At 39.0% G+C, this 24,889-nt stretch overlaps 14 protein-coding genes and 2 non-coding genes across 16 annotated transcripts; 11 read left to right on the top strand and 5 right to left on the bottom strand. All coding sequences in view use genetic code 6, as the record gives it.

Annotated features, from left to right (window-relative positions):
- Positions 1-4: 4 nt before the first annotated feature.
- SS50377_25024 (uncharacterized protein) lies at positions 5-1,804 on the bottom strand (the record flags this gene model as incomplete). Its single annotated transcript, XM_067908861.1, has 1 exon — positions 5-1,804. One exon carries the CDS (start codon positions 1,802-1,804, stop codon positions 5-7), a length of 1,800 nt encoding a protein of 599 aa, XP_067763682.1.
- A 54-nt stretch (positions 1,805-1,858) lies between these two features.
- On the top strand, positions 1,859-2,059 carry SS50377_25023 (putative ferredoxin; the record flags this gene model as incomplete). The annotated part of the gene is made up of 1 exon (XM_067908860.1): positions 1,859-2,059. One exon carries the CDS (start codon positions 1,859-1,861, stop codon positions 2,057-2,059), a length of 201 nt encoding a protein of 66 aa, XP_067763681.1.
- Positions 2,060-2,244: 185 nt separating this feature from the next.
- On the top strand, positions 2,245-2,571 carry SS50377_25022 (uncharacterized protein; the record flags this gene model as incomplete). The annotated part of the gene is made up of 1 exon (XM_067908859.1): positions 2,245-2,571. One exon carries the CDS (start codon positions 2,245-2,247, stop codon positions 2,569-2,571), a length of 327 nt encoding a protein of 108 aa, XP_067763680.1.
- A 30-nt stretch (positions 2,572-2,601) lies between these two features.
- On the bottom strand, positions 2,602-4,422 carry SS50377_25021 (uncharacterized protein; the record flags this gene model as incomplete). Its single annotated transcript, XM_067908858.1, has 1 exon — positions 2,602-4,422. The coding sequence occupies one exon, from the start codon at positions 4,420-4,422 to the stop codon at positions 2,602-2,604; it is 1,821 nt and encodes a 606-aa protein (XP_067763679.1).
- A 1,258-nt stretch (positions 4,423-5,680) lies between these two features.
- On the top strand, positions 5,681-6,424 carry SS50377_25020 (uncharacterized protein; the record flags this gene model as incomplete). The annotated part of the gene is made up of 1 exon (XM_067908857.1): positions 5,681-6,424. The coding sequence occupies one exon, from the start codon at positions 5,681-5,683 to the stop codon at positions 6,422-6,424; it is 744 nt and encodes a 247-aa protein (XP_067763678.1).
- An 822-nt stretch (positions 6,425-7,246) lies between these two features.
- SS50377_25019 (Kinase, SCY1) lies at positions 7,247-9,586 on the top strand (the record flags this gene model as incomplete). The annotated part of the gene is made up of 1 exon (XM_067908856.1): positions 7,247-9,586. The coding sequence occupies one exon, from the start codon at positions 7,247-7,249 to the stop codon at positions 9,584-9,586; it is 2,340 nt and encodes a 779-aa protein (XP_067763677.1).
- A 136-nt stretch (positions 9,587-9,722) lies between these two features.
- On the top strand, positions 9,723-16,649 carry SS50377_25018 (Transmembrane domain-containing protein; the record flags this gene model as incomplete). Its single annotated transcript, XM_067908855.1, has 1 exon — positions 9,723-16,649. The coding sequence occupies one exon, from the start codon at positions 9,723-9,725 to the stop codon at positions 16,647-16,649; it is 6,927 nt and encodes a 2,308-aa protein (XP_067763676.1).
- Positions 16,650-16,988: 339 nt separating this feature from the next.
- Positions 16,989-17,267, top strand: SS50377_25017 (uncharacterized protein; the record flags this gene model as incomplete). The annotated part of the gene is made up of 1 exon (XM_067908854.1): positions 16,989-17,267. One exon carries the CDS (start codon positions 16,989-16,991, stop codon positions 17,265-17,267), a length of 279 nt encoding a protein of 92 aa, XP_067763675.1.
- A 270-nt stretch (positions 17,268-17,537) lies between these two features.
- On the top strand, positions 17,538-19,109 carry SS50377_25016 (uncharacterized protein; the record flags this gene model as incomplete). Its single annotated transcript, XM_067908853.1, has 1 exon — positions 17,538-19,109. One exon carries the CDS (start codon positions 17,538-17,540, stop codon positions 19,107-19,109), a length of 1,572 nt encoding a protein of 523 aa, XP_067763674.1.
- Positions 19,110-19,657: 548 nt separating this feature from the next.
- SS50377_25015 (Cyst wall protein) lies at positions 19,658-20,347 on the bottom strand (the record flags this gene model as incomplete). Its single annotated transcript, XM_067908852.1, has 1 exon — positions 19,658-20,347. One exon carries the CDS (start codon positions 20,345-20,347, stop codon positions 19,658-19,660), a length of 690 nt encoding a protein of 229 aa, XP_067763673.1.
- A 62-nt stretch (positions 20,348-20,409) lies between these two features.
- On the top strand, positions 20,410-21,159 carry SS50377_25014 (uncharacterized protein; the record flags this gene model as incomplete). The annotated part of the gene is made up of 1 exon (XM_067908851.1): positions 20,410-21,159. One exon carries the CDS (start codon positions 20,410-20,412, stop codon positions 21,157-21,159), a length of 750 nt encoding a protein of 249 aa, XP_067763672.1.
- Positions 21,160-21,981: 822 nt separating this feature from the next.
- Positions 21,982-22,476, bottom strand: SS50377_25013 (RNA recognition motif-containing protein; the record flags this gene model as incomplete). The annotated part of the gene is made up of 1 exon (XM_067908850.1): positions 21,982-22,476. The coding sequence occupies one exon, from the start codon at positions 22,474-22,476 to the stop codon at positions 21,982-21,984; it is 495 nt and encodes a 164-aa protein (XP_067763671.1).
- A 15-nt stretch (positions 22,477-22,491) lies between these two features.
- SS50377_t20073 lies at positions 22,492-22,565 on the bottom strand. Its single transcript has one exon. It is a non-coding gene; the product is annotated as a tRNA-Met (tRNA).
- Positions 22,566-22,965: 400 nt separating this feature from the next.
- SS50377_25012 (uncharacterized protein) lies at positions 22,966-23,934 on the top strand (the record flags this gene model as incomplete). Its single annotated transcript, XM_067908849.1, has 1 exon — positions 22,966-23,934. One exon carries the CDS (start codon positions 22,966-22,968, stop codon positions 23,932-23,934), a length of 969 nt encoding a protein of 322 aa, XP_067763670.1.
- A 233-nt stretch (positions 23,935-24,167) lies between these two features.
- On the top strand, positions 24,168-24,241 carry SS50377_t20086. The gene has a single exon. It is a non-coding gene; the product is annotated as a tRNA-Met (tRNA).
- A 15-nt stretch (positions 24,242-24,256) lies between these two features.
- SS50377_25011 (RNA recognition motif-containing protein) lies at positions 24,257-24,751 on the top strand (the record flags this gene model as incomplete). The annotated part of the gene is made up of 1 exon (XM_067908848.1): positions 24,257-24,751. The coding sequence occupies one exon, from the start codon at positions 24,257-24,259 to the stop codon at positions 24,749-24,751; it is 495 nt and encodes a 164-aa protein (XP_067763669.1).
- Positions 24,752-24,889: the final 138 nt, after the last annotated feature.

Raw genomic sequence — 24,889 nt, 5'->3', positions numbered from 1 at the left:
TTGCTCACTTTGCTGCGTCAAGCTGCTGCATGAAGTCAGCGGCATCGCCATCGAAACCCGTGTCCGGCCCACTGCCGGCGTTGTGGTCCGAGTCGAGCAAAATGCTGTTCTGCGCCGATGACGCCACTGACAAATTGAACGTCTCCTCGTCGGCTCGAATACTGTTGCCCTACTTTTGCGAGAGCGGTACCGTCGAGAAGCGCACAGGCTGCAGCTGGCGCCCTGTCGTAAGCGGAGACTCCACGGCATGAAATTGCGGTTTCTGGGCCTTGAAAACCACAAAAATCGCAAAGACTGCTGCTACTAGAATCAAAAGTAGGACGAAACCGCAGATGTATGATGTCTGGAGCGAGCTTTTGATCGGATTTACGACGTCCACGCAGCGCAGAAGATTCAAATTGAAGGTCTACGCCGCGGGGCAGGTGCAGGATGCCACGCACGGGACGGTGACACGCTCCGGGGGGCTGAAAGTAGCGGAAAATGGAATGAAAAGTGAAACGGAGAGGTCCGATGCGCTAAATTTGTAGTCAGGTAGCGAGATTGCGTTCTGCCAGGCGGGCTGAAGACCAGTGAATTCTATCGTGGGGAGGTCGTTCGGCGCGCCGCAAGACTGCACGTCGGAGCAGCCGTCAGCGACGCCTTTAAAGAAATAAAATACGCTTTACGGTTTTACTAGAACACTGTACGACTGGGAGAAATCCACCTGGGTGCCGTTGTTGGTAACCCCACTCGCGGTTATCGGGGCGAGAAAATCGCTAAAATTGCTTGTTACTGAGATTTTGGCATTGGCGGTGCCTTGAAAGGCGACTGAAACTGGAATGAAGCTTTAGTAGGTTAGGGAGCCTTTTCTTGAGATATTAAAGTAGGATACAATTTTAGTGTTTTATGTGTCTTTCATGATATTTATTGGTGAGCAAAGTATGTTTCCCGAGGCATCACCTCTAAACGAACTAAAAGTTAAGGTATGGGTCATCACCAAGGTACCTTCAGGTTGTAGGGACGTATAGTTGTATATAGTAAAATACTCTTTCAACACAACTCCTTCCACATCTAAATTTGTTTGAATTAGCATCTAACCATTATTAATAACATTTTAAATAACACTGAATTAGTCAGCAAAAATGTATCCTGAAATGTCAATTTAAATGTTATGATTATTTGTAATATTAGTTATTGGTTGAATACTTCTATTATAAAGCTCTAATGTTAATTTTGAATTATTAATATTTATAAGATTACCTATTGTTGAACTAGAAGAATTATAGAGTTTAATAATTGAGTTATTAGATTCTATCGTTTGTACATTATTTACCACACCAATGCTGCCTATTACTTTGAGATTCTTAACCACTCCTGTTAAGATAAAACTGCTATTAATAATTGTTAATGAATCAAAATTATCATCCAACACAAATTCTCCATTACTAATTTAATTTTTAGTCAGATCACCAAATCCGTTATCCCAAGAGCAACTAAGACAGTCTATAAAGCCTGGAAATGTTATAAAAATTACATTAAAAAAGTTAATATTTCTATCGGTAGAATCACTATACGATGCTAGAAAACGAGAATTAATAATTTTTTAAGGCATTCTGTTTACTTAAATTTCGGCAATAATACCATTATCAAGCACTTCAACCTGTTGCAGATCACAATTTAAAATTGTATTGCCGTTTGCATTAAGATATTTTAATTTATTAATTACTGGACACTTGAAGGGGAAACTTAATATTGCGTTATCTTATAATGGGCTGCATGTAGAAATTGAACTTATAAGAAGACAGGTTGGGGCTAGAATTTGCATTTCTGAGTAAGCTAATAATATATTATTTAATATATTATATTGGTATAACTAAAAATGCGTATTTAATTTATTAAGGAGGTTTGCAAGCTAGAAGGTACATGTGTCATTTCTTGTCCATTTAATATAGTTAAGGTAGTGAAAGAAAACGGTATACCAACATTCAAGGTAACTGATCACGATTTATGCACGGAATGTTACTAATGCATAAATGCTTGCAGAAATGAGGCTCTGAGATTTGATTCACTGTATGAATGAGTATAGCTTCACTTTGGTACAGAATTATATTAATTACTCGCATAACACTTCACTCAAAAGATTATGTATTAAATAAATAAACAACAATTTAAGATAATTAAATTGTATCAAATGATAATTATGACAAATATATCTGACATCCATAAGTTTATAATATATGTTCATTATAAATTCCTTTCCACATAATGACTTTTTGCTAAGTTGTTGTTTATAGCTTATGCAGAAAAAAGCTATTCGAAGCTACATATGAGCGAATCGACGACTTGTACATCGTTTACTACAACAGCAAGCAGCTAAAGCTCAATACACACTCCGAAAACGTCAAAATTCGGACCAGGCACTCCAAGCTGGTTTTCAAGGAGATCAGGAAGAACATAGAGATAATAATGGAAATTAATGACCATTCACTGCCAATAGCCCACATCAAGGAGGACAGCGAGATAACCTTCGAGGCGAGGGGCAGCCAAAGCTACATTCAGAGGGAGAGCGTGAACCGCGGCAGCCAGGTGTGAGTTTAGGTTTTTACGATTCGGCGAACGCGCTCACTGGAACATCCGCAGCTTCACGTCCGGCTTCGCCGCGCTCAGCCGCTGGAAGCCCTCTAGCATCAAATCGCTGATTTCGCGCAGGCAGACCCTGCACTCCGCGACGTCGCCCTCGCAGAATTTGGCCTTCCGGCTCACCCACCACGCGATCCCGCTCCGCATCAGCTCCACGTCCACGCGGTTCCGCATCTGGTTCAGGCGCACCGCCGCCTTCCCGTACCAGAATTTCGTCATCGCGTCGGCGCGCGAAATGACGAACTTGTGCGCGCCGCAGATCACGAGCCGCCCGATGCAGAAGTCCGCGATCGTGGCCTTGTAGGGCAGCGCGGCCGCCGCGACGGCGCGCCCGTTCACGCTGTACGAAATCACGTTTTCGGTCAAAATCGGCGGCTGCAGGTGCAGCGATTTCGCGTTTTCGTTCCCCGCGAGGCGCGGGATGACCGTTTTCGAGGCCATGTCGTCCTGCGGGCCCTGCGCGGGCTCCGGATTGCGAAATTCGGACGTGGCGAGCTTCTGGGAATACGCGATTTTGACCGTCAAATTGAGCTGCAGCAGCGCGCTCAGATTGCGGCGCCGGTAGTCGCTCAGAATCGCGTCGATCGGGCAGTCAGCGCGCGCGTTTTCGCGCATTTGCTGAATCTGCGCCCGGTCGAGCGTCAGCGTCGCGTAGAAAACGCTCTCCGGAGGCGGCGGGTCGAGAATCTGCTGCAGAATGTGGTCGTTCGGCAGCGGCTGGTTGAGCGTATTCAGTGGCTCGTAAAACGGCTTCTGGCGCGTCTCATAGCCGCGCTGCAGCGCCGCCAGCGAAAATTGTGACTTATCAGAATTGGAGTGGAAAACCGAATTCAAATTGGAATTTACGTTCTAATCCGATATATTCTTAATTTTTTCGAATTTCTAAACTTTTTTTTCGCATTTCTGAGCCTTTATACCCCCGAAATCGAAGGCGCTGGGGAGTAAATTTTCTGAAATTTCGGGCAAATTCGCGTCCAGATTCAGCGTGAATTGCGCGAGATTCCGGGGTGCCAGAGCTTCAACCAGCCCGTACGGAACCGTTTTGGATGCTTTTTGGACCGCCGAATTTCCGTCGAATACGATTTGATTTGCTTTTTCCACTCCCAAAAAAATATTTTCGTGCGCGTGCCAATCGAACTCAAAAAACGGCATTTTGATTCTTTTGACGTTTTTGAGGCCATTTTGGCCCAGAATCGCCGGCCGGAGCGAGTCGAAATCGTAGACCAGAATTTTACCATTGGGTAAGAGTTTGGCCTCCGCGGCGGTCAGTTTCGGGATAAGAACATGCCCCGCCTGGAGGATTTCGCTGGTCGCGAGCGCGCAGAAAAATGCGTCGTCGGGGTTTGCTGGGAACGTTTCCCGCGTAATTTTGCTGATATAATGACCGCTTTCCAACATAAAATCGTTCGAAATTGGAGCCGAAATTGCTAGCATCGCAGCGAACTCCTTGCCAGTGGAGGGCTGTGAATTGAGGTAAAAGAGCATGTTTAAGACGTCGATGACGACTGCTGGCGGCTGGCAGGTGAATCTGTGCAAAATTGAGCCCGGCTCGAGCTGGGAGGCCGAAATGCGGATTTTCTCTATTAAAATGATGAAATACTGCAGTGCGGGGTGCTCAGTTTGCGTTTTCCCCTGCGGGGAGACGTAGAAGACGTCGCCTTCATAGGAAGACGTCCAGTTGAATGGGAGCGTTGCCTGGAGGATTACATCGACTATCCAGAGCAGTTTGGACTCTGTTTGGTGGATTTTAAGCTTTTTAATCAGCTTGGAGGCTTGTGGGTGCTTGCGGTAGATCTCATACATGTTAAATATTCAGAAATAATGTTTGTAATATTATATAATATAATATGTTAAATGTAATGGTAACGTTGAAAAATGACATGAAGGAAGGGAGTGAAATGTGATTAAATGATCGAATTGGTGATCGTAGTGGGCGAGAATGGGAATAATGAGAGGAAATTCTGGCGAATGCTTAGAGATTTTCTATCTTAGATATGACTTTTAGAGTATATATTAAATGGTTTAATCAGTAAGTAATTCGTGTTCTTTCGAAATGGAGTTAATATAAATATATGGTCTTAGATGGTTAGTTTTTAGCAGAAAATATGGAAAAATGTTAGAGTAAATAATAATTTTCCAAAGTACTATAAATTAGTCATTTGTATCTATTTGTTATTTATTAATTTCTGTTTTTATAAATTAAAATTTTACATATATTTAGAAATATTTTTGGTGATATAGTTTAATTTTTATACTTATAATTTTCTACATAATAATAATAATATCCTAGTTAAAAAACTAGTAATCTTAGTAATAATTTAAATGCAAAAATTAATAAATGAATAATATATATATCATAATTTAATAACAATGAGATTTAAGATAAAATAGATAGCAAAAGTTTTATTAGTTAAATAGATTTATCTAAAATATTTGAGTAAATTATATTTACAATCAATTTATAATTATGATAACAAGAACCGTTATCTTATTTAGTTAATTCGTGTAAAAATAGATAAAATATTAATATAATTTAATGATACACAAGTTAAATTTATAAAAATCCGGTAAATATGTTTATATACTTATTCTAATTTTGTAGTTAATTAAAAATAAAAATAATTAATATATTAGGTAACTAAAATATTGCTTAAATACAATTTAAACGCGAAATAGAAATTATAATGTAGAAAATTGCAGTTAGTATGGAGTCACCAGAATTTATTATACATATATTTAGTATAATTTATTAAATATAATTAACAGATGCACTTTCTCTTTAACGTAGTATTTCAATATATTTTTCCATAATATATTTTGCGATTTGTATCATCTTATTTTACTGATAAACGTCTCAAAAAATAGCATATTTTAGTTTCTACGTATTTTTCAAATAAAATATATTTTTAAACATTATGTATAAATTGGTTTAAAAAACTACAAAAATTTAATAAACAAAAACCGAAGTTTAATACAATTATACACTATACAATTTTAATAAAATAATTATCGTCATAATAACATATAATATCAAAAATAAATATTTTTCCATCATAACAGAATGAAGACAGAAGAATTAGCATAAATTATTGAATGGATTTATTAAAAACATATAAATGACTACGCTTATAGGGGTACTTACAATAATGCATATAAAATAACGTATTTTAATATTTAAAAGTTTTCTAGATTATAATTATTAAAAATCGCAACATATAATAACATTGAAATAGAAGAAACACTACGAGAAGATATCTATCAAAAATTTAAGAAGGATATTTAGTAGCTTGTAACCTAAGATAATTTATTTTTATTAGATTTCCACAAGGTATATTATTTAGATGAATTTCGATAGATCTTCATAATACAAGAGATTTAAGAAATAAAAACAATTGATAGTGTTTAAAATTTCCCTTATACTATACTGAATCCTACAGTATCTGAAGATAATTAGATTTTTGTTTATAATTATCGACTAGACCTTATAAGCTATTGTAACAAGAAGTTATTATTTTTAGAATTTTTCCTTAAATCAGAGATAGTAATATAAACCAGCAACATTTAGTATCACATACGACAATAGGTTTAAGCAGTATAGTAATCATTTAAATCAAAGTAATAAAAGCCACAACAATACAATATATGGACTAAATAATAAAGGTAAATAATGATAACATCTGTTGCATTATATGGTTATAATCTCAGAAAAATTTAGGAAGAAAGTCTTTAGACTAAAACTGTTTAGCAGCTAAAAAATTAATATTTTTATCTTGTTAAATGTGGAAAAATTAAGAAGTAATAGTGAAGTAGATTATTTGTACTATAATAGCGTATAATTTTAGATATATCCTACCATCCTATACTTTGAGAGAAGAACTGCTAAAACATCATTTTGATTTTATTTAGTCACATATATTTTATATAATTATTATAGATGTATTAAATTATGAAATAGAAAGTGCAAAACTATTAAACTGTCATTGCCTCTGCATAAACCTAGTTAAATTTTTCTTAAATTCAACTTTAATTTCTAGATTAAAAATATACTACGCTTCCATTTAGTCCGCCTGATTATTCTGATAAACTAAAAAAGGTTATTTAGCGAAAAGTTTTTCCTGCAACTAAAAATAACGATGATGAAATTATCTGTCAGCAGGCTGAGTATCTGTTCAAAGAAACAAAAACAGGTAAAAGTATATAAATAAAATAAAAACTGAAAAGTGGGAAATTAAGACAAGAACAGGTTTCAGGGGGAATCAATTAATGTTCATTGGATGTTTATGACATTAATTATACCTACAAGAATTGGAAATAGTGAGCTACTGCAAGAAACTTGTATATTTGGATGTATAGTGATTATTTTAAGCTCATGTATTATATGAATCATCGTAAAATGTGCAATATTATATTTTTAGTTTTATACTTTAACTACTTTAATACTTTTCACTAAATTACTTAATTACTAAACTTATACTATAACTAAGTTTTTGCAAAATTTTTATAATTAACTCAACAGAGTATGCTTTATTATTCATAAAATAACAATATTATTTTATCTTTATAAATCTAAAATAAATCTATCATTATAATACAGTAATAGGAATATTTGCGCTCCACTTCACAAATAATGTTTGGATTTAAAACACGTTGCAAGGATTTTGACGTCGTAGAGCAATCCGGCGTGGGCGGAACGCATGGGATTTGGCAGACGTACGATGCCCTCTAAAAAAAGACGAATGCACCTGCAACGGTCTGGGTTCTGGATAAAAAGGCAGTCGAGAAGGCCTGGTTCAAGAAAGACGCCCAGGGCTTTAAAACGTTCATGAACTGCATGAAACGCGATCAGACCCCTGTATAGCCCCCGGGGATGCAGCTTAAGATCATGCAGCCTTTGGAAGACGATTCCTCCTACATGGTCTACGTGACCACCCGCATCATCACAACGCTGTTCGGCCTCCTAGCACGCTATGGTGACCTCGGAATTGCTTCCTCACAGCTCCTGATGCCACTGAACTTCTCACCGGACCTGCTCTTCTACGGCTTCGTGGCACTCCTGAACGACCTGGGCCGGCTACACGCACAGGGGATCGTTTTCGGTAACCTAACGCCAGCGAACATCGCGGTTCTGCCCACTGGCGAACTCGCTCTCGCAGGCTTCGCGATGACCGAGCATACGGCTCTGCAATTCGTCTTCCACGACGACGCGGCGGCCTGGTTCCGGCCCTCTGCGTTCTATCTCACGGCAGCGCAGATTAGCGCACAGGCGTCCACAGCGGCCAGCGACGTTGCACAGCTCGTATTTTCGCTATTCTCGGCCTTCGGGAACCGCAGTGTCAACTTCGCGGACGCTTCTAGCCCCTAAAAGAAGTTTCCTGGCGCAGACGCACAGATCGCTGACCTCTCAGGGAAACTGATGGGTGTCTGCCCGCCGTTCCAGAGCTGTGGAATCAGCGTCGCTGGCGCCGTGCAGAACGCGCGGCTGCTGGAGCAGTTCTGGTCAGGCTTCCAATAGAATTCCAACCAGTATTACTCGCTGAGCAAATTTGGTTATATCAGTTCGTAAATGGGCGTTTGCGCACGCGGGGAGGCCCAGAACGCTACGCAGCTCCTCGGAGTCATCGAATCGTCAGTCGAGAATTAAGTTTGCTGGGCGGCCGCCGAAGTGGAGCGACTGGGCGGTTTCAAGCACCCCAAGCCTGGCAAGGAGCTCATCGGCGCTATTCAGCACTTTCTGACGGTTGCGGCATCCGGTCAGTTCTCGCCGGATTTCATCAAAACTGCCCTCCTCGGGCGATCCATCAGGGCACTCAGCGTCATCGATTTGTAGGATTTCGCAATCCAGACGATCATCAATCTGAGCTACTCGCTTTCTGCTCCTTTTTCGCTCCTTTTCTTGCTTTTCGAGCCGATTTTGATCGCACAGACGCAAACGAGCCACCGCGTGATCTACGAAAAGGCATCCAAATCGGCGCCGTTTATCGCGTTTACTGGCGTCGAGATCACGCAAGAGAAGGGCAAGCTTTTCGGCTATCTGACGCCATTCGGCGACTCGCAGGAGAAGAACGCCAAAAACGCGCAATTTTGTCCTAATTTCGACGTGCAGCTCAACTCGACGGAGCCCTCGAAGCAGATCGCCATCGCTAAGCAGATCCTGTCGAATTTGGCCTTCTTCTTCGACGCGACTGCAGGCGGCCGCTCACACTGGTACTGCCTCAACCTTCTGCTCTCATCGCTTGCGAGTAAGAACGAGGAGCTGAGCCTCTTCGCGCTGTAAAAGCTGCCAGAGGCGCTCCCGCTGCTTGCGGGGCCAGGCTGGATGGTCGAGGAGGCGTAGGCTCTCGGAATGAAGCTGGGGGCCCAGATCGGCGAGATGAAGCAGAGAATGGCGCAGGCGTTTTCGGAGCCCAAAAAGGAGGCGGCGAGACCGGAAATCGACCACAAGAACCCGATCACAGGGGCGCTGACGCCGTTCCTGACTAAACTGCTCAATACGAGCGCGTCGGGGAAGCAAATGGCGTCGATTTTGGGCGGTTTGGGCGGTTTCGTGCCCTACTTTTCGGACGATCAGATCGGTCGGATTCTGCTCCCGGCGGTAAATTCGTCCCTGGAGAGTGTGGAGCGCCATAGCGCTGCTGTTGGCGCATTCGCTGATTTCGCGCTCCTGGTACACGGGCGTTGTTCTGGGAAGACACTCAGCGTCCTGTTCGCGCCGCGGCTGCTCAAAATGGCATATAGCGAGCAGCTCGAATCAGGTGATAAAACTCGCGTTTTGGAGGTCCTGGAGGTGCTGATTCAGGTGATTTTGGCCGAGAGAAGGGGGCAGGGGTAGAAAGTGGAAGTAAAGAGCTAATATGGGATATAATAGGAAGATACTTATGGATATTAAGTGGAAGGGTAGTATGCTGAATAAGGTGCATACACAGAATAAGAAGGACAGGGGGGCTACCCAACTGACTCTAACTGGTGAGGCTGGTTTTTTCACTTTGCTTGGTTGTTGGGGTAGGGGCGGTTTTGGTGCGCTTCAAATTGCAATCGTGGGTCAAAGATAGTAATAACTAAATTATTTTTATTGAATGGTTAATTATAATATATATTGTATAATAATGATATAAAATTTAATTTTTCTACACCTTTAATTTTAGAAGTTGGTATTTAGTACTAACTTATAATATATTTTTTCTTTAATAGTAATTGTTTATAATTCTATATAATACTAGGTAGTCCATAATAAACTAATGATAGCCTTCGCTACACTATAGGTTCTAATGATAAACACGCATGAAGATTTTGGCCTAATGAACAAAAATATTAATGACTATTTTGTTTTAAATACTAACCTTACCTTTGATGTAATATCCCAGGAGGTTTAGTTTTTCAAGGGTACCTTCTCAGGAGCAAAAAACTATCTGTACCTTGAGTATAAAAACTCTAATTCAAAGCTTTTTGATAGATTTTAAGGCAGCCTACGCGACATATAAATTTTTGTGCAGTCAGATTATTCGATCAACGTACTAGCTAGAGTAACATCTGGAAGTATAGATAATATCTATATGAAGATAACGTCGAAATCTGACTAAAGGCTTCTCTCTCCAATAGGTTAGATATCGAATTCTAACCTATTTAATGCTTAAATCAATATTATTCTTAATACAAGATTCAATAATAAATTGTCAGGCTTAAGCAGCTAATTCGACAATTCTGCTTAAAATAATGTTAAATAAATTCAAATAAACATCACAAATCAATAAAAAATTATGCTTATTTACGGAATTTCTGAAAATCTGAATGGAGCCTTTCAGGGCACAATACTGATTAACGATAAAGGTGGCTCTGAACATGTCTCGGGTGGTTGTAAAAAAATAGGTTTAAATGTTCAGAATTTAGTAATTAAGATTTATTCAGAGGCTGAGTCCATATATGGTCTTTGCGTTGACCACGGAGTTAATGTAATTCAGCACATTGAAGTCTAAATTACATCTAAAAATTCGATAAACATTTTTGGTGTATCCAGTACCGGATAGGGGCAAATAAAGATGATACAAATTTTGATAAGAGCGCTTATTAACGTAGGTGAAGGTGTAGAAATAGCTGGTGTTTGTAAAAACTGTGCTGTCCAAAATGCGATTGTATTGTTAAACTGCACCATTATTGCAGAGGACACTATGGTTGGCGGAATTTCGTCTAAAGGGGATACTTTGCAGGTGTATAATTGCTCAGTTATTCTTAATTTGGTAGTAAGCTGCACTGGGGATAATTTTGTAGCTGGCGTATTCGCCAAAGATTCATCATCTATTTTGAACCAGATTTATGTTGAAATTGATTTGACCGGTAACGGTGGTAAGAGTAGATATGGTGGAGTAATCGGCCAGAGTGCTAAACCAGCAACTATGAATTAAATTCAGATTAAATTCAGATATAGATCAGATACTAAGACCTCTAAAGCATGTTGGGTTGGAGGGATTGTGACAAATTTAGAAAAATCATAAGTTAGCAACGTTGTAGTTCATATTGATTTAAACGTTGCTTTTAACAAGCAGGTGTCACTGAGTGCTGCAGTTTAGTAGTCAAAAGATTGTTTATTTCGTAATATTGTTATTTAATAAAATATAGTATTAATTTAGTCAGGTACGCTGTGGTCTTACTATTCAGGATTTTCTGAAAAATTGCACTCATCTAGGGTAGAATATTTCATTATTACAGGGCCAGTGTAAGCATAAGGTAGATGGGTAATTTCTGGCATAGTCAAACATATCTAAGCGTCGGATGTTTATAATGGAATGATAAATATCCAAATAATTAATGATAAAAAAGGAAATGTTTCTTATATGATTTATACAGCTATATTAGGAAATAAAATTAGAAATGTCATTGGGTATTCAAGATATTCTAAAACACATGGTATAGTCCGTCTTTTACCAGCTCTCATGAATGATGAAAATGTATATGAACTCAATCTAGGAGGTAAAAAATGTGGTTCTAATTGTGTTTCAGAAGCTTAGTTAAAGTCTCCATCCTTTTTATAAAAACTTCTTAAGTCTGAGTTTTGGATATTAGATGATTTAAATTAATAAATGGTACATCTTGTAGATTTTTATGGATTTTCAGCAGATAATTCATTAGAAATTAATTCATTAATGTACCCATTCTAACTTTCTCAGTAGATGGCAATATTATTAGATATGCCGAATTTATGTGCCTTTGATTGTCATGGTTTTAAGAATTCCTAGGTTTCTATTTGTGAAACTAATTATACAGGTTAAAATTGTGAAAATTTAGATTGCGAACTTGCTTCATGTGGATCTGGAACTTGTAGCGAATTAGGATGTTAATGTTCTTAATTTTATTCAGGTCAATTTTGTACTACTTCACTATGTACTTAATGTTTTAATACCTAAATTTGTAATCCCTCACCATTCCTCACATGTCAAAATAATTGTTAAAAACTTTGTAATAATGGTGTTTGTGTAAATGATTTTTGTGCCTGTTACCCATCATTTGTAAGCATTAGTTCTCCTTGTGATAGCATTCGTTGCTTTGTAAAATCTGATTGTAATAGTATGGACTGTGAAGGTGGAATATGTTAGTGTGGAGAATATTCTACTGGACTTAGCTGTGAAAATTGTATATCTGGTTTAGAAAGGATTGATGGTCTCTGTAAATTGGCATGCATAAATGGCTTTTGTGAATTTGGTGATTAGTGTTATTATGAATCTGGTATAATATCAGATGTCTGGAAATGTTAAGATTGTTAATTTCCACATACAGGGTAAATGTGTGATTAATGTGAAATAGGTTATGAACTCAATAAATTTTAGTGTATGCAAAAGTGTTAAGTATGTTTAAGTGGAGAATGTTGGTTTTTAGCATAATGTGACAGTCTAGATCCTAATATATGTGCTTTCATCTGTAGCTCTTGTATCATTCCAGTTTCTGGAAATAAATGTAATTAGTGTCCAGACCAATTGATTTTTTATGACTGGGAATGTAGAAATTAGTTTTTCGGTGGGAATGGGATTTGTCTTTATATTGGTACCGATATTATTTGCTTAAAATGTGATGAAAATTACGTTTTGATTGATAAAAAATGCAATTAAAAATGTGATAAAGATATTTGTATTTTTGGAACTTGCTTACCAGATAATTCTTGTTAATGTATTCCAGGGTATATTGATTTAGTTGTAAAATGTGATACAAAGGATTGTTCGGTAAATTCTTGCGATTCAATGTTTATTTGTGTATCTAATATTTGTTAATGTTAAGATAACTACTTCCTTTAATATGAGGGTTGTTTTTAATGTCCTGAAATATATAATGGAAAATGTAATTAAACGGGTATTACTTGTGATGCAGGGTTCAATGGTGAGTAATGCGAAGATTTTCTTTGCATACATCCTGGAGATTGTAACTAGACAGATTGCATTGATAAAGAATGTAAATGTAAAGATATTTTATATAGATACAAAGGTTATTGCTTAGATGATTGTAGTTTGGCACTACCATTTAATACGATAGATTTTGTATAAATATAACTAGTTGGAAATATCCATTATGCATCTATATATAAGCTAAATAGTACATTAAGCGACAAATCAAAATCAAATATTTGTATATTAACTTGTCCACTTTGTGATTGTAATGGCATCACGTGTGACTGCCAGAATGTTAAATTTATTGAAAGTGATAGTGGAAATATTTGTTAAGGATGTATTTTTCCTTATTCAGGGTTCCGTTGTACTGATTGTGTTGAACCTTATTTAAAGATCAATAACGGTTGCGTCTTAAAGTGTGAAGATTGCAATGGAGATTGCTATGAGAATCTTTTAAAAAAAATTGAATGTATTTTATGTAATGATGGATATTAAGGAGATTAATGCGATTATTGTAATGATGGGTTTACTAAAGTTGGCGATTTTTGTTTTGAAATGTGTCAAGATTGTAATGGTAAATAATGTTATATAAATGAAGAAGAAATTACTTGTAATATATGTTTACCAGGGTATATTGGTATATCATGTATTGAGTGCGATTCCTCTAGCGGTTATATTAGTATTTTGGACGGTTGCTATTAAGGTTGTCCACACTGTGTCTAAGGTGATTGCTATATTGTAAAGGATGAAATTGTTTGTATATCTTGTAATAATGGTCTGATAGGAACTCAATGTTCCCTTTGCTTAGATGGATTTGTATTAGTGAATATATAGTGCCTTCCATAGGTTACTGATGATTAATGTTATATAGATGATTCCAGTTCCGTAGTATGTTTAAAATGCAATGAAGATCGTATCCTAATTGATTAGGTTTGTTATGATAGATGTATTACAAATTCATGTCCTGGAGAATGCTATTATAATTAATCTTCGTATAATTGCATTTCGTGTAATGTGGGATATATTTTATTCGAAGGTCACTGTGTTATTAGAGTACCGAATCCTAACGGAGAATGTATAAAGAATGGGTAAATTACAGTTTGTACATGTTATCCTGGATTTACAGGTTAAGTATGTTAATCATGTGCAGAACTAGAAATAAATTTTAATTGCTATGTTTCAGCTAATATAGAAGAAGGAGATTGCTTTTACAACGCAAATGATGTAACTGATATGTTTTGTCGATAATGTAAGATATAATATGCATTACCTTACTGCGATTCATGTGCACTAGGATATCAGAAGGATCCAGGAGGAAAATGTACTATCTGTGCACCTGGGTTTATAGATACAAAAACTTTAGATGACGAGCATTAGCTTGTTCTTGGGACGGATGCGTGCGTTGCCATATGTGGATCTTGTGTTCAGGGAGAGTGCTGGTATGCTGGAGCTACTATTTTATGTCTAACCTGCGCTGTGGGCTACACAGGGAACTGCTTTGAATGTGAAGCCCCGACATCAATTTTAGGCTCGTACTGTATAAAACCTGGAGATTGTGGTGAGTCTGAGGCCACCTAAGAAGTGTTTTGCTAAGAATGTGAATCAACAAATTTGTCGTTCAATTGTTCCTATTGCTCCCTAGATTTCACTTTTGACGAATGCCGTGTTCACGCTCCGATGAGCCCTGGAAGATGCTATATTTAAGACAATTTTATCATCTGCAACGACGAAGACTGCCTGCTAGCCAGCATCTCCTAAGAAACTTGCTTTGACTGTACTACGGGGCTTCAGTTGATTAACGGCAGTTGTTGGTAGCATATTCTTCCAGAAATGGCACGGTACCGTGGCGAGTGTATTATCTCGCAAAATTTAATAAAATGTTAAGCCTGCGAACTGGGATGGTCTGGTGATACCTGTAATTCTTGTGTCAAGGGGTTCACTCAGTGTAATTGTGCCATTGACTAACGATTCGCTCTCTGCTGCTGCGAAATGGTACTGCACGATATTGGAGTTTGCTATATTGAAGAGGATACACCAAAATGCAATGCCTGCAATAGTGGTTATTTGCTAGATAATGAGATGTGCATTAAGGAAATATTGAAAGGACAATGGAAAATTTATGTTTTCCCGTTAATTCTTATCTTTATTATTGCGATTTGTATAACAATTCCGTTCTGCTTATCTAAACTTAAATAAAATCAGCTGATACTATTCCTAAAACGAAACCTTCGAGTTATCTCAAAACGGCTTATTTATGTCATTTTGGCTCAAATTTTAGCTATTATTATAGCATTTTAAGACGTGTATATCAACGACTTTTATATGCAGGCATCTACAAATTTGTTCTCATCTATGCCATTTGTAGTATTCTACTGCATCGCGGCGCTACCTAAATATAAATTTTTCAGCTATAACCACAGGTAGGATTATTTCATATTTTTATCTGTTGCGCTGATTGAGCTTGTATTCCACTCTATAGCCTATTTCCTGGTCCCTGAGTAGCTGGAGGTCAGTCAGTCAATTTATAAATTGGCTTCACCTCCAGTCGTGCTGCTGATGTTCATTTTCTTTGCGGGATACAAATTTAGGAACATCTAAATTATTACTATTTTCATAGCTCTTTCACTGCCAATCATATTTTAAGTAGCATTCGCAATTGGCGAAGCAACATCACCAAACTTCTTTTCTGGTGTTTCTGCGGGAACCATATCTTTAGGACAAATTATGACTGGTGTGGATATTATTATTTTAGGTTCGCAATTTTATGTTTATGAGGTTGTTTTATCCCAGTACGAAGGACTTATGGCAATTCTCAGGCTAGCATTCGCCAATTTTCTTCTTTATGGAGTTGTTTTTATGATTGAACCTTAAAGGATTATTGCTGCAGTATTTAATACTAAAGTATTTATTTTCTGCTTAGGAACATAGGTTATTTTTAATGTGGTTATGGTTATTGTCATGCTCAAAATTTCAGCAGTTGAGTTTGCAATTAATTCCATTACTTCTGCAATTTGGGTTGAATTTTTTGTTTCCGTAGGAAATTATCATGAAGGCAATGTTAATTTTGTTCCAGGATCTTTATTTACAGTTATTGTTACTACATTTTCATTGATACTGGTGATAGCAGCTTTAATTATTTTCAATTGTTACTCCAGAAGAGATAATGAAGTCCATAATTCAATGAAATAAGACGGGAAAAAAATGTACAACGGCGTGCATCTTGTTATTTCAGATAAACTAAACAAGAAAAAGTATCTACAAAATGCATATTCTCTGCAAGTATTGTCCAAACTAGACCCTACTACGGGTTGCTAATCGATGAAATAATTTTCATATAATAAAGATACAGGAATTGGTCTAGGTGTTTTAAATTCAACTCGAGTTCTATAAAATTCATCTAAGGTCAACTTAAGTTCTTTATAGAGTATTGGAAGTTTTCGCAACGGTATTTAAAAACTTTAATCTTCTCGCTCTTTTATTTTGAGCTAGTAAGTTATGCCTTCATTTAGTAAAGATGTTAAAATTACTAAATAGGTACGAAATCTAGATGTTTCTTAGGTTAGAAATCTTCGGGTTGCAGCCATCTAGTTTGATAGATAAATTAACAAGTTTGATAGTATTGAAGACATATAGCATGAAGCATCTGAGACGGACTATATATGAGTTTATTATTTTGTAATATTTGTATATATTTTTAGCAATTTGCGTTATTTTTACGATTATAGTATTTACTTTTAGAACATGATGGCTTTAAATCGCGTGCTAAGTGGTATCTGGTACCGCCGATAGAACGAGTCGGGCGCACCGGTGAACCAGTCACTGGCAGCGTCAGGGGACTTGGGTAGCAGTGCATTAGAAACTCTGCGCAACGAACAGTACCATAGTAAATCCGCGACAGGTGCACGCGCCTCGCCCTATAGTGTAGTTCCCGGCTGAGGTGGGTTTGGTAAGTGCTAAGACTGCGGCCAAGAGCGCCTGTTGCGACCGCTCCGTTTCACGCAAATGGCCAAGTTTTACATGGTATCACGTTGCCTAAAATCCTAAGATTTGCTCGGGGCAATCATGAAGGACCAGTAGGCCTCGCATATCTCGCATATCTCGTGCATACGCAGGGCTCCTATAGCAGCATCCGATACCGTTCCCTGCACAAAATTGAGGGGACAAGGTGCCGTGCGCCATGCAGTCTCCTCTGGTGTCTTTGAGGCCAAGTTTGCCATCAACTGCCCAGTTAGCATCCTCGCCCGTGCGAACTTGGCCAAAGCAGGAGCGGCGCAAGGCTGAAACATTAACGACTTGGGCGGAGCGGGCGATTGGGATGCGCGAGATACTGGTTTTTCGCGGAGCACGGCTAGGCCTAGCCATGGGGGTGCAGTTGGGTGCATTGACATTTGCGAAGCTTGGTTTTTCTAAGCTGGTGCATACCTTATGTTTCGTGAATAGTACCCTGGACCGCGTCGCTGCGATATTTCACAACGTGCACCTAAATAATACTTTTTAATGGAACAATTATACTCATTATTATACCATATTAGCACAAAAACTATTTGCTAAATGCTGCTCACGCTTCTGGACTGCTCCCTTCGCAACAACACCCTGTCAGGAATTGGACAGACGAACGACCTGTAGCTCATAATATATCCAGAGGCATGCGATGAGCTGGACAAGCTCAATGTGGCCATTTCCCTGCAGCTAGGCCCGTCGACCACTCTCGCACCGCAGGACGTGGTGTTCCACAAGGACGAGCTGGTATTCACTAAAAGGGTCGACCCCGCCATTTTTGCAACGGCGCTTTCGCAGACGATGGGCCAGTTCTCGGTGACGATGCAGTCGGGCGAGGTGCTACAAAGCTCCTTCACCAAAATCCAGTTCACGAACCAGAACCTCACAAACTGCTGGGAGTCGGTGTCGCTGGGCTACTCTGCCGATCTCGGCAACATCGGGTTCGCCATAATCGTCGTTCCGGCCACCTGCCAATTCGCCAAGCAGGTCCAGGCCACCTTGATGTACCAAAACATATCCGGCGTTTGGAACTCGATAACCATCAAGTCCGGGGGCAACTACGACTCGGAGGACTACAACCACCTGGCCACGACATAGTTCGAGAGGCCCTGCGTGGGGGTTTTCACGGAAGAGGAGGTGCAGGCATGCAACAAGTTCATAGAGGACTTTCGGGAGTTCCGGACCATGCCTATGAAGCTGGTGATCAACTACGTGGTCAGCGATATTCAGGTATCAGTGCAGGGCGGGGTGCAGAACTACTACACGCCTAGGTACCAAAGCTGCATGGAAAAGCTAGGGATCACAGTTTTTGTCACGTAGCAGGCGGCCATCACTAGCTTCCTGGCAGATGAGTTCAAGTTGTGTGGTTTCGGGCTCGATGACGTGATTCTCACCATGGAGATCAACCTCGTTTCGGGGAACTTTTCGTACGGGCAGAAGAAAAACTTCACAGTGGCAGAGACGCTGTATTTTCCGCAAGCCTCGTTTTATTTCGACCAGGATATCCTGGAGGAGATGTTTGCCGCAAAAGACCCGTTCATAGCGCATTATTTCCTGTCGTTGTTTGATCATTCCTCCCAGCTGCAACAAGAGGCGAGTTTTTCTCTTAACTCCACGGTCTCTTGCTTCAACTACATAAATTTCACCGTGAGCTCGAAGTAGGTCTGTGCTAAGGTGAAGTTCAACTTCCTGATGACGTCGTGTACCTTTTCCGCTACTGTCCCTGTTGAATTTAAAGGCATGTGGGTGCAAGAAAAAGTCTAGCCGTTCCTCGGTACACTTTTGCCAGTGTTTACGATGCGGAAGAACCTGGAGATTAACTATAGCCTAGTGCAGTAGGACTTGTGCATGAGCTGCGGCGATGCTTTTAGTGGGGGAGACTGCTCTGCGGTGCTGTCCAAGTATGCAAAGTTCTACGTCAGCAATCCAGACTACGTGCTCATAGGCATGGAGAGCCTGCAGGGCCAGCGCACAGACTTTAAGTAATTCGCAGTTAGCTTTTCTACAGATATTTACCTAGTTGTTATAGTCTCACTTCAGGTGGTCATCGCAGTCGTATTTTTCATCTCCTTCGGGGGTCTCATGGTGTACATTAAGATCCAGGAGAATAAGAGGATGTTGTGAGCAAAGTAGTCACTTCGTTACTAGTATTGTGTGATGGATGCCAGAATCGCTAGCGGCTTGAGGTTGGCACCGTGAGAAACCATCATGCCCGAAGTAAAAATACTAGCATATAGAGCAAAGAAGGCTAGATGAACTATTAATACCATCAATATAATGCTAGGCAAAAGTTGGTATGATAGTCTCACACGATGTCGAGGTTAACTTGGTGCAGCCGATCTTCCACTAGTTGGAAGGCTTGATCACAAGATGTCCAAGTTTGGCATACCAAGTTTATTATTTTAGATTTGAAATATATTAGCAATAATGGGTAAATACGTCTTCCAACTCTGGTTATCAAGAATTTTGAAACAGAGTAGTCTCAATTTCTGAATTCTTAACATATGGAATTGAAAGATTATATATTTAGTTAGACGTATGCGTTTAGAGTAGAGGTAAGGCTTGTATTGCCAAGTTGTGGTTAGTTTTACCCTAAGAATAACAACTATGATAACTGGGTGATATTTTATATCATAGAGACTATTATGTGAAGTAAATATAGAGCAAGGGACTCACTGTCTAACGTAGACGCCGCAGTCGGGGACGATGACGCTGGGAGGGCAGTTGGTGTCGGGGATGACGCAGTCATCGCAGTTCTCGAGGCCGCACTTGAAGATGAAGTTGGGTCTGGTGGCGAGGCCGGACTCGCAGCTGAGGTCGGCGTTGCATTGAACGTGAACCTCGATGAGGAACTTGAGGGCGACGAAGCCGGTGGGGATGGTGCCGGTAAGCTGGTTGCAGGCTAAGTGGAGCTCCTTGAGGAAGAGCAGGTTGCCCATGCAAGTAGGGATGGCGCCGGTGATGTCGTTGTCGCTCATGTAGACGAACTGGACAAAGGCCAGGTTGCAGATGCACTGTGGGATAGCACCAGTGATGCCGGCATTGTCGGCCTGGAGGTACTGGAGGCTTCTGAGAGTACAGAATGAGGCGGGGATGGCAGTATTCATCTTCTGGTCGTTCATGTACAGGGACTTCAGGACTGGGAAGGAATCAAAAACATCGGCGAGCTGGCCCGTGAGCCCGAAGCCGCTAAGGTCGAGCCCCACGATGTAGCCCTGGGAATTGCAGGTCACGCCGGCCCAGGCGCACACAGAGGCGCCGGTGTTCCAGCCGACGGAGCCTTTCCAGCTCGCGCCGCCGTTGGCCGCGTATATAGCTTCGAGCGCTTGGCGCTGCGTGAGGACTGCCAGGATGGAAATCATTGAGGGAAGGGAATCCGAGTAGGGGCGCGTAGGGTCGAGGTTCGCAGAGGGACGCGGCTTTTATGTATTGTAGTATCGGTGATGGCGACGCCCTCTGCCCATGTGCCTATGAATTGCATGCACGCCACCGCCTCGCTGAGTAGGAAAGAGATGGGCCGGTGCGAAGCATGGAGAATAGAAGATTTAGGCTGCGCATAATAAGATTAGAGGTCAGACAACAGCCTTAAGCTAAGCCACCGGCCATAGAAGAATTGCGAACGGGTTTGTTCATTGGAGTTTGCATTAAATCTCATTTTGTAACCCATCCTAGTAGAACTTTACTCTCCGGAGTGCTCTCACCATCAATGACGGTACTGTTAGTCGGATATCACACTGCCGGTGCAACTACTAGATGCCCGTAATCCGATCCAAACATTTATGTGCCGCCCTCAGCACTACACGTTAATTTTTAAAAGTTCCCATTCGCTCTGTAGGTTTCCTTTTTAGAGGTAGAGACTTTAAAGGCCACAGACCGTCCACCCCACTCGAAGTTACTCTATGAATATATACGGGCCAAACTGTTTGACGAGAACTATACGACCTTAAGCGGATTATTTTCGCATTTGTAGGTGCCTCTAAAGCAAAACCGTGAACCTATCCTAGAGAAATTGCTGCGAATCAGTCGCTGTGTCTAGTTGGTTAGAAGAAGATGCTCATTGTAGTGCATCGGGCCAGTATATATTGGCAGTTACTCGGCATTCTAAACTTCACTGCTAGTCGTTCATATCTAGGTTTCCGGTGATTTAGTAAGAGCTAGGACATCTGCCAATTGATAATTTACATTCTTGCGCACTGTTTATTAGTGCCGGCTGTACTAAATTTTATTATAGAAATACAATATATGGATGTACGTATTTTACTTTTAAAAGCGGGTTAGTTTTTCTAGTAAATGCTGAAATTAAGTTAATTTAAGCGCTTACTCCCTGTATGCCACTTGCACTACTCGCAACTGCTCTGGATACAAAATGTAAGTCTGAAGCATTAGAAGATATCTGCGCGCTAATATGAGTTATTTGCGGACAATTCAATTTAAATTTGTCTCTTTAACTTTTATCCAAATTGTGCTGGAAATAAAAATTTAAAAATAGATCCTAGACCTCCGGCAGTTTCCTTGACACATGCCAACAGTAAAATACACTGATTGCTAGGTCTGTGCTATTAGCATATTCATATTAAGACAAGTACGTGTACTACTTCGTAGGCTATATACTGTCTAGCCTATGAATATAATGTAAAGGAGATAGGAAAACCAGTAGTAGACATTAGAGTACGTCAGGTTATCCACTTTTGATGTTGAAATAACACGGGTGGCGTATTCTTTGAATATTATACAATTCTTAAGATAACACCTATTATTGAAGGATGTGTAAAAAGTCATTTTTACTAGAAAAACAAACTAAATCTTGAATAAGGTTTGACAACCTATACGAAAAATTACCTAATATCTTCGACGAAAGTATTAATAGGCAATGCAGATTTGAAATAGAAGATGGTATCGTCCATAAACTTAGGAGGTGATGGATCCTTTAATATAAAATAGAAGGAGTAAACTAACTATAAGATAATGTAATAAAATTATTAATATTATAATCTGATCATTTGTGCCCTGGTAATATTACTCTTTTTCGAGTTTTTGATACTGTTGCAAACTCCTTTGCTGAGAATCGACGTGGTATCTAATCAAACAGAATAGAATCCGATTCAGAAGCAGGATCCATAACACCAATTGTATTATGGACGGTAAAAATCTTTCTCCACTTGGCTACTTCTATTCTTTGCTGTTCCTACTTTCGTTCTAAGGCTTTCAACCGTGAGATGGCAACCATATCTTCGTGACCAAATTCCTTGGGAATATCCATCGAGATATGGTTTAATCGCTTAGCAGGACGGATCTTAAGCATAAATCCTAATGTTTGAAGTCCGTTTTGTTTTAATAGGCGTTCTGGATCATCCATATCGAAGAAGCCAAATAATGAAGACGAGAGCTTTGTATTAATACAAAAATTTGATATAACTCCGTATTTAGAAAAGAACTGAGTAAGAAGTTCTTCATTAATCTATGCTGGAACACCTCCGAAGTAGAGTCTCATTCGAAGTGGTAAAAGTAGCTGCAGTGAGGATTGAACTCACGACCCCTAGCTTATGAGACTAATGCTCTAACCGACTGAGCTATGCAGCCATATCTTAACATTATAAATAATTACATATATGTGTGGTCGGATTCAGTAAAATTTAGTTGTCATATAATTACTCCACTAATTAATAAAAATATAAGATACGAGCAGACTAGAAATATCTCATGATAGAACAGTTGCTATATCTGTCATTAAAACTACAATACTAGGTAGATAAAGCTGACTAGTTTTTTAAATCTACTTTATTGTAATACCCAAAATAAATTAAATCATCATATCACTATTATGGAGGAGGCATCATAGTGGGAACCATCATCATTGGCACCTGAGTACCATTAGACAAGAAGAAGTACTAAAAAAATTAGTTTTACATTATATATTATTATATTGATTATATTATTAATTATGTAAATTAAATTTCCTTTCCCCCATTCCACTTTGTGTATGCCTAAGTCATATGTTAAAACTCATCCTAATAATGATAAGAAGCCTGCAGCTCCAAAACGCTATTAGCTTTCTGAAATGTAATAGGAATCTGTAAACTCCTTACATTTAATTCTTAAATAAATGTCTTTGAAATTTAGTTTTGATGATTGTGTAACTGCTTTGTAATAATATGATTATGATATTGATAAAACAGCAGATCATATGATAGATGGTGAGTTTAAACCCTGGAAGACTGCTACAAATGCTAGATTTGGAGGACACAAATAACGTAAATCTAATCAAGTAGTTTTAACATTTAATTCTGGACTTTTAATTAAAGATGAAATCAAAGAAGGCTTAGAAACTTATAACGATATCATCGAGATTGTTCCTGAATAGAAAGTAAGTGGTATAATTAAACCTGATGTAGAATATGTTGAAACAGAAGAGGAACGTTAAAATAGAATTGCTGTTGAGGAAATGAAGAAGATTAAAGCTGCAGAGAAAAAAGCTAAGTAAGTATAAAAGAAAGCTTAGAGGAATGCTGAAAAATCTGAAATAACAGAACCAACTTTAGAAAAAGCCGAGCCAACCAAAAAAAGTACAGTTAAGAAAGAACAGCACGAACATATTTAAGTTAAAGTTTAAATTGAAGATCCTGAAGTTATTGCACCTTAACCATAAGTATAAATTCCTGAACCAGCAATGTGTTTCAACCAGTAAGCTATGCCTCCAATGATACCAGGTATGATGCCACCTATGCCTTAAATGATGCCAGGAATGCCTTAAATGATGCCTGGTATGATGCCACCTATGCCGTAAATGATGCCAGGAATGCCTTAAATGATGCCTGGTATGATGTAAGGAATGTATCCCTAAATGATGCCAATGCCTAATATGTAGTAAGTTTTTATGATGCAGATGCCTAATGGTACTCAGGTGCCAATGATGATGGTTCCCACTATGATGCCTCCTCCATAATAGTGATATGATGATTTAATTTATTTTGGGTATTACAATAAAGTAGATTTAAAAAACTAGTCAGCTTTATCTACCTAGTATTGTAGTTTTAATGACAGATATAGCAACTGTTCTATCATGAGATATTTCTAGTCTGCTCGTATCTTATATTTTTATTAATTAGTGGAGTAATTATATGACAACTAAATTTTACTGAATCCGACCACACATATATGTAATTATTTATAATGTTAAGATATGGCTGCATAGCTCAGTCGGTTAGAGCATTAGTCTCATAAGCTAGGGGTCGTGAGTTCAATCCTCACTGCAGCTACTTTTACCACTTCGAATGAGACTCTACTTCGGAGGTGTTCCAGCATAGATTAATGAAGAACTTCTTACTCAGTTCTTTTCTAAATACGGAGTTATATCAAATTTTTGTATTAATACAAAGCTCTCGTCTTCATTATTTGGCTTCTTCGATATGGATGATCCAGAACGCCTATTAAAACAAAACGGACTTCAAACATTAGGATTTATGCTTAAGATCCGTCCTGCTAAGCGATTAAACCATATCTCGATGGATATTCCCAAGGAATTTGGTCACGAAGATATGGTTGCCATCTCACGGTTGAAAGCCTTAGAACGAAAGTAGGAACAGCAAAGAATAGAAGTAGCCAAGTGGAGAAAGATTTTTACCGTCCATAATACAATTGGTGTTATGGATCCTGCTTCTGAATCGGATTCTATTCTGTTTGATTAGATACCACGTCGATTCTCAGCAAAGGAGTTTGCAACAGTATCAAAAACTCGAAAAAGAGTAATATTACCAGGGCACAAATGATCAGATTATAATATTAATAATTTTATTACATTATCTTATAGTTAGTTTACTCCTTCTATTTTATATTAAAGGATCCATCACCTCCTAAGTTTATGGACGATACCATCTTCTATTTCAAATCTGCATTGCCTATTAATA

Source organism: Spironucleus salmonicida, chromosome 5 (assembly GCF_000497125.1).
Source record: "Spironucleus salmonicida strain ATCC 50377 chromosome 5, whole genome shotgun sequence".
NCBI classification, from domain to species: Eukaryota; Fornicata; order Diplomonadida; family Hexamitidae; genus Spironucleus; species Spironucleus salmonicida.
Note: the sequence above shows the minus strand (reverse complement) of the source record. Positions and strands in the feature narration are given on the sequence as shown.